This window comes from Plasmopara halstedii (assembly GCF_900000015.1).
Source record: "Plasmopara halstedii genome assembly, contig: Scaffold_2956, whole genome shotgun sequence".
Taxonomy (NCBI): domain Eukaryota; phylum Oomycota; class Peronosporomycetes; order Peronosporales; family Peronosporaceae; genus Plasmopara; species Plasmopara halstedii.
In genome coordinates, this window is record NW_020189861.1 from 512,469 (window position 1) to 520,397 (window position 7,929).

At 46.4% G+C, this 7,929-nt stretch overlaps 2 protein-coding genes across 2 annotated transcripts; one reads left to right on the forward strand and one right to left on the reverse strand.

Annotated features, from left to right (window-relative positions):
• Positions 1-3,536: 3,536 nt before the first annotated feature.
• Positions 3,537-6,519, forward strand: PHALS_06201 (hydroxymethylglutaryl-degradative; the record flags this gene model as incomplete). The annotated part of the gene is made up of 2 exons (XM_024719448.1): positions 3,537-4,057; positions 4,131-6,519. 2 exons carry the CDS (start codon positions 3,537-3,539, stop codon positions 6,517-6,519), a joined length of 2,910 nt encoding a protein of 969 aa, XP_024584745.1.
• A 146-nt stretch (positions 6,520-6,665) lies between these two features.
• On the reverse strand, positions 6,666-7,182 carry PHALS_06202 (holo; the record flags this gene model as incomplete). Its single annotated transcript, XM_024719449.1, has 2 exons — positions 6,666-6,761; positions 6,820-7,182. 2 exons carry the CDS (start codon positions 7,180-7,182, stop codon positions 6,666-6,668), a joined length of 459 nt encoding a protein of 152 aa, XP_024584746.1.
• Positions 7,183-7,929: the final 747 nt, after the last annotated feature.

Sequence of the window (7,929 nt, forward strand, 5' to 3'; positions counted from 1 at the left end):
GACTGCCCAGACGTCGTTGTCGCTTATGATAAGAGGAATCTTGACGTTCCGCGTCGTCGTACACTTTGCGCTTCCCTGCAACAGCCAGGGGAGCTGAGTGTCATGAACTGGGCTCAAGGTGTGACCCTGAGCTGCTGCGGTCGCAGACTCACCCGTGTTGGAAACCACAGAGCTTGCGGGAGCGTGGTGGATGTTTCCATGTGTCGCAGGGCGACAATACGCAGGAAGTTGGCGTTGCATATTCAGTTTGTCAAACTCAAATCAAAGATGGCGTTCTACGCGCACGTCCACTTCCTTGTGGCTTCGCTGTGAGTGAGACAGCGACGACAGTCTCCGGTGCCGCTAAAAAAGAGCTTCTCATCCTTCGCAGCGGTTTCGCCAAGGGCTACACCACAGGAATAGCCCGAATTGAGGGTACAGGAGCGCCTGCAGCTGCTGTTCCTGTGCCTCGTCGAGGCGATTGGTAATAATACCACTTCCCCGGAAGTTGAGAGGTCGGGAAACGAACACGGTGTTCGCGAGGTTCGAGCAGGGCTCGTGTCGCGCCGTTAACGAACCTCACCCTTCTCTTCTTCCCATCCTGCGAAAAGAGTATCCGACTTATAGTCGACTTCCTTCGAATCCTCGACGAATAAATCCGTCGCCAGTTGCGGGTGCGGTGTGTGTGGCCCGGTTGACGAGGGCTTGTGATGTACTTCCCGTGAAGCCGCGGGCGCCCTCAGAATCAGTGTTTTCGTGTAGGGTATGTCGACGAGGAGATTTGAAAATTTGTAACTCTTGCGAGTAGCCCGCCGACTTTTTCCCGTAGATTGGTGGTAATAATTTTAGCAAGCGGATACGCGTGACTAGGCGAAGCGAGCATGTCACTTCAAAAATCCCACTAAGAAAATGCTTCTTCTACCAAGATCTTGCAGAAGAGAGCCCCTGTTAGCGCGCGGCCTCCTGGCTTGAACACCGCTAGTGCGACGCGCGGATGCTTCGTCTGCTTTTTCATCTTAAGCTGGCAAATATATAGAGAGAGTAATGTCTACATCAATAAAAAGATGTCATACGGTACTTTATATGTGTATTGTATGACGAGAGGCTAACAGCTCATATTTGCAGATCTCTTTCTCTTCGTTCTTATCAGTACCTGGACGATGAGTATGTACCAAAGTTAAATGTGTACATGAATCATTGTACGATCCGTACCCCATTGCAAATCAATTGCGACCTGTGCGGTGTCCATTTTGATCGAGAAGGGTGTAACGGAGTTCTACCCTACCATTATATACGTTCATGTATGACTGTTGTTTATTGAGCTTGGAGCTAAGTGCGAAGTACAGAAGGTGTTACCATATACAAATGATGATGCAACGAAATTTGTACTGTACGTCTACCTACACTCGTACAGATCCATTGCTTTGCAGTATGCGAAATGAGAATCTCAATTTTGTGGAAGTAGAATATCAAGAGGCACCAAAATGTTGTCACTTATGGAGATGATAGGGCTCACTCACGGAGAGGTTGTGGTACATCAATCAAAAAATTAATTTTGACCTTAAGGATAGCTAAGCTTTTATAATTTAAAGAGAATTACTTCAAAAATATTTATCACTCTTAGATAGCATAGCATACTAAGTATTTTGTAACTGCAAGGATCTCAGGATCGCTCCTGTGCGAATCGCACGAAACTAGCCTCTGTACGCTTTATCCTCGGACTTGAATCCAAAGCTTTCTCTGTGAAACATGCCCTGCGGAAAGAAATGAATTCTAGTCTCAATAAAACCTAGGTTGATTGTATCCAGCTCAGAAAGCGGAGGTTGGGTTTACAGTCCAAGGGTTTTTGCTGTCAAAAACACCCTTCTGGATTGTGTGAAGATGTTAAGTCCTACTAAATTCAGGAGCGTCGTTGAAGTACATACGGCGCGCGACTGCTGAAAACAATGGACAGTACGCGGAGGCATTGATATGGGTATTGTCCTTGGGTGTCTTGGAATAAGTCATGTAGGCTTTTGACTGCGTGAAACGTTGTCTTGTCTTCGATATGGATACAAGATATGACTTCATTCTAAGTATGGCGTGGCTTGGACTGGAAGTCGCGAACTTTGATGCCGCGCACTTCTTCCTGGTAAAACTTCGGCAAGTCATAAAACTCTATATAGTTCAATGATGCCAATGTTTTGAGCGACTCATGTGGAGTCATGTCTATAAGTTTAGTACAACAACTCGAGCCTCGTTGTGTGTGAATAACCATCGCTCAATGATTTCGGCAAATCAAATGAAATTTTCAAATAGATTTCCAGTGTTAACTATATAAGAAAAAGTACTAGGTCTGTCAAGGCAATTGCAATGACATGGCAACGCTTCCAGCCAGAAATCAAAAGCACATTTGGCGCGCACAAAGCTACGATGGCTTCGGTGCAAAACATGGAATTATCCAAACTGATAAGCAGCGATATTTTTAAGAGTCTGGAGCAGAACTCGGAAGGCTGAAGCGGAGGTGAGTCTGGATCTCATGATTAAAAAATAATCTTATTTTGCTGCTCTCGGAGTATACTACTGCTGAGACAGTAGTGACCAGCTACTGAAAGGTCGTGGACTTAGAGTGTATATGTTTGATAACAGCTGAATGTGATGCCTCCTCTGTCAGAGCCGATGTGATTTCTTTTGCAAAAGCGGTGGAGATGGGTGGTAGCAATTCGCAATGGAAGGGGTTGGCCTTCGGGATATCTCATCCTTGCCAAGAAAGCTACACTGCTGAGTCAGCACTACCATCTGACGCGCCCACCGTATGGAGCAGCGAAGATCCACGGATTCGTGACAAAAAGTTTTATTAAATCGTGAATGGATTTAAATGAGTAATTCAGGGGTTGTAATTATCCCCTCATCACCTTTTTTAGCTGATGCTTCCATTGAGCTTGAAAGAAGTATAATCGAGATGATAGAAAAATCACATGGCGGTGAAGTCACCGAGATGGAATGTTTGGTATCGGAGGAAGAGCTGAACCGTTCATCTGTCAAGGAGGAGACCACCACAGTGGATACTCGCAGAGTACTGAATGCAAGCAATGGGCAGCTATCGTCAAGGATCCTACGCATCCTATTTATCCACTGTTATAGAAACGTTACGATGTGGCGATAAGAGACCCACTACGCGTGTTGCCCTCGGATTGGGGAGTGTGTCGTGTGATTTATTTTACTTCACAGGATAACTTACTAACGGAGCTATGTGACATTGTTGACATTTTTCCGCGCGAAACACAGAGAAGATTTATCTACTTGGCACCGACTCCCGGTGTCAGAATGGCTGACGGCCGTGATGATAAATCATAACTTTTACTCGGTGTAGATGAGCATAAGACGCAATTAAACCCGCATGACTAAAATAAAGAAGAGGTTAGAGCTTGTTAAGAATTTGTACGAGTCCTTGATCAGCATTCTTATCATGTGTCATCCAATAATAGTATTCTTTGCTTTCGGAATTTTCTTCTCAATCGAATGTAATATGCGTTCAATAATGCATATCACTAGAGCATTTGCCAAGCAATTTCAAAATGACCATCCAGCTAGCAAACATCGGTGCGGTCTCAGCATTAGCGACTCCTAAGACGGAGCTCGATGCGATGCTAAATCAGACTCTAGAATTACTGCATAAAGTTCTTAAGATGTCGCTGGGAATGGTGCGTGACGATGCGCTGCAGAACAAGGTCGCACAAGTGGCCGCGCTTGCTGCGCAGGTCCAACGCCAGTGTATGAAGTCTGTCACCAAGCACTTTGATCCGTTGCAGCCAAGTCATAAAATTAGTGATGGGTGGGGAGGTACCACCCAGCAGCAGAGTGCAGCGCCCCAGCCATCAGTATGGTCTGGATTTTATAACAAGACGCTACGAGAACGGTTCGATGTGCTAACGCTGATGTATCCGCACTTGATAACGCTAAAGACACAGCAAATATCAGATGGTGCCATCCACAGTATGCCGCTTTCCGATCCGGCGGCCAGGCTAGGCGAACTGCCTTTACGCACGGCTAATCTTATGATTGAGAACTGCATCGGTGTGCTTGGTGTCCCACTCGGGTAAGTTGGTCTGGTTCATTACGGTTCTTGGGCAAATGACTGATATCTGAGGTGTCCTGTTTCAATGCCACAGTCTCGGTCTTAATTTTGTTATTGATGGTAAGAGTTTGTCTATTCCTATGGCCGTGGAAGAACCCTCGGTGGTGGCGGCTGCTTCTAGCGCTGCCAAACTGGTGGCTACTGCTGGAGGTGGCTTTAAAACTGCAACTTCCGGCAGCATCATGACGTCACAGATCCAACTCTTAGATACGAAGGATATTCCAGCGGCGATTGCAGCGATCAAATCTAATCGCGAGCGGCTGCTAGAGATTGCCAATAAAACACTTTGCCCGAACATGAAAAAACGTGGCGGCGGTGCCGTGGATATTTATTGCCGCTTGATCAGCCAGGCTGCACGCACTGCTGTTATTTCTGCGACTTGCAACGCCTGGTACACTCCATGCGACGATGAAGTCGTGATCAATGCTTCTGAAGCAGATACGCAATTTCTGGTCGTGCATATCGATGTTGACGTGTGCGAAGCCATGGGAGCCAATATTGTCAATACCGTTGCAGAGGGTCTATCAGAGGAAGTGTCAAAGATCACACACAGCCGTGTGGGTCTACGCATTCTTACAAATCTTTGCATGCAACGCCGGGCTCGTGCGGAGTTTGAAATTCCGTTGATGAAGCTTGGCTGGAAGGGAGTGGACGGTGAAGACGTGGCAAGTCGCATCATTGACGCCTACAATTTTGCCGCTATTGACCCATACCGCGCTGTGACCAATAACAAAGGAATTATGAATGGAGTTGACGCTGTTGCTATAGCTACAGGACAGGATTGGCGCGCGATCGAGTCTGCTGCGCACTGCTATGCCAGTCGCTCGGGACAATATACCTCGCTCTCTCACTACGAAATTGGATATGCCCATAATGGATCTCGGACGCGTGTGCTGCGCGGTATCTTGGAAATGCCGATTGCTGTCGGATCGAAGGGCGGTGCACTCATGACCCACCCAGGATATGCCGCTACTCACGTAATTTTGCAGCAACCGACGGCTCGTGAATTGAGTGGAATAATATTGAGTGTCGGTTTGGCGCAAAATTTTGCTGCGATCCGGGCTATTGCGGTGACAGGAATTCAAAAGGGCCACATGGCTCTTCATGCCCGAAACATCGCAGTTGCTGCTGGTGCACCAAGCGAGTTGGTGTCAGAAGTGTGCAGCTACATGTTGCTGCGTAAAGCTATTAACATGGAGACAGCTAAGGAGTATCTGCATGCGCACGCTGTATTCTCTGAGATTCAGTGCAATTCTCCACCGATTTCTCTTATCTCAGTGCTACCATCGATGTTCTACGTTGAAATTCCAATTCCAGAGCTCAAAAATACGATAAGTCTGAATATTGCTTTCGAATCGATTAATAAGCACCCGCAGTACATCGCTATCATGGCTCCAAGTGCTACTCGCAAGGACGACAAGATGCTGACAGCTCTTCAGCAACAGTTGTTGGGTGATAAAGGCTACAATCAGCTAGAAAAAATGTTTCTCTTTCTGGCATCCATGCGCTCGATTGTCAAATCTGCTTCAAATTCCGACAGCGAGCTGCTCGTCTCGCGGTCAAATATTGAACTGCAGAACAAGTTGCAATTGTTGTCTATCCTCATCAACATAATCGCATACCGTTTGATGGAAATACGCCCCCACAAGGTGCGCACGTTCATGCGACAGCTATTGGAGGCAAGCAGTGTATCTGTCAAAGGATCAAATTATGGTGAGGTGCACGACCTGGACGCCAGGTTTCTGCACAATCTCATGGTAGAAAATGTAAATCCTGATGACGAAATATTATCGACAGGTTTGCCACTGTTCCTCGCATTGTGGCAAGTAATGCACTACCATATCGAACAGGACGTGCCGCACAAATTACTGCGTACGCGCCTTGTGAAGAAGCAGTGGGCACTGTTAAACGACATTGTTCGGAGTTATGAGCTGGGAACGCTTTTCATTGATAGCAACAACGCTACAGAGCGATCGCTCGAGGAAAGTTTTATGAAATATGTTGCCGTGCAGGCTACTCGTTGGCAAGCGACGATGTTGCTTTTAATCGATTCTTTAGCACTAGCCTCTGAGTTAGTGACATCAGATCGTTTGGATTTTCTTACTTGTATTGGTGAGTACTTGGAGTGGGAAGGTTCCATAGCACACGATCTGGCGCGTTACCCGCGTGACGCTACCGAATGCGTGCCCAATGCATACTTATTCTGGCTTTCTCAGCGTGAAATTCCTCACTCGCAGGGCAAAGAATACGAGAGTGAATTTCGTGGCGTGGCAAACACCTTGGCTGCTGAGAAATGGGAACAGTTGTTACAAAAAGCGCGACGAGACTCGTTAGCTGCTTCTACGTTCTCATTGCCAGCGGTGGAACAAGTTATTGGTCTTATACGCGAAATTTATGGCGATCACAGCCGCCGCTGCGCTTGAAGAAGTCCCCATCAGGACTTATCGTCGGTACTGTATCCAAAAAACTTAAAGGATTACATTTCATAGGTGACGTTAGTCGAGGTAAGACACTAGAGGCGACGGAGAAAAATACCCTGAGTGCGTGCCTGTAGATTCTATCAGGTGGCTCACTCGACTTTTTCTGCTGTGCTATTCACTTCCTGCTGCAACAACACATACGCTATAGCGTAATCTCCGTCGTGCGAAATCGACACTAATGGCTCCTGTTCAACAATTTATTCGAAAGCAGAATCAAAGTATATATAAACTGTCACTCCTCACCACAATTTGCAGTCGCTTGGCTAAAATCTCTGTCGCGCCTGAGAACTGCAGTCTTAATGCCCGGGATTTCTGTGTCACAGGCAACGAGGTAGGAATTACACAATTGTCGAGGCCTCTTCGCATAGCATAGATTTCGGGAAACTGCAAGCGGTAATACTGAAAAGCTTTCAATGTTGCCTCCTTGATCGCCCATCGAGACGCCAGAAACATCGCGCGCTCGGCGCTTGGTCGCACCCGGAATTCGTGAATTTCTTCCTGGTGAAAAGCTCGTTCAAGAAATCTCTCTCCGAAGCGCGCAAAGCTTCGTTCAAAGCGTGAGATCAGCGCAACGTCGACGCCGATACCAAACACTTGCCGCATCATTTTATATGGGTTCTTGTATTAATTTTTGCGTGTCAACGGTGTAAAGGTGTGAGTTGCAAACTGACGCGTTTTTATGTTACCCACGAGCCCTGGCCAAAGCTACACATTCATGCGTTGTGAACTTGTAGATGTGCACGGCACATAAAGAAAGCGTAAACACACGTAATTTTGTAATTTTTCATGTAATACGTCACATGCTGCGCCGCGACCAGCCTGATTGGGTGGCGCGTTCCTCTCCTCAACAGGAAATGATAATTGCTCGAGTCTTCCTTACTCTAAAAAGAATCGTATACTAGTTTTCCTTACTCTAATAAAAACTCGTATACTATGGTATCTGACGCTCTGTGATTTCACAAATGCCAGCTTTGCTGGACACTTTGCGACATTATATCTGAGCGCTCAAAAGTAGTGGCATGTACTTGTTACGCTTGCTGATGTGAACGCTGTAAGATATTACAAGCGACCATAAATATCGCCACCTTGCCTTTATGTACTCGTCCAGCAGCCAAAATGTAACGGGGTTACATGAGAGTGACCCGTCACTCTCCCAAGGGAGCTTTGGTGTGGCACACCACATTACTAGATGGGTACATGGCTTGAGAGTCATGTAATAAGAAAACATTAAGGAACACCTATAAATATATTCAGTCTTAAAACTACCTAAATTTGGTTCACCCAATAGGAAAACATTTATAGGTGACTTGCAGTTAGTATGTAGGAAGACATTAAGGAACACCTATAAATATA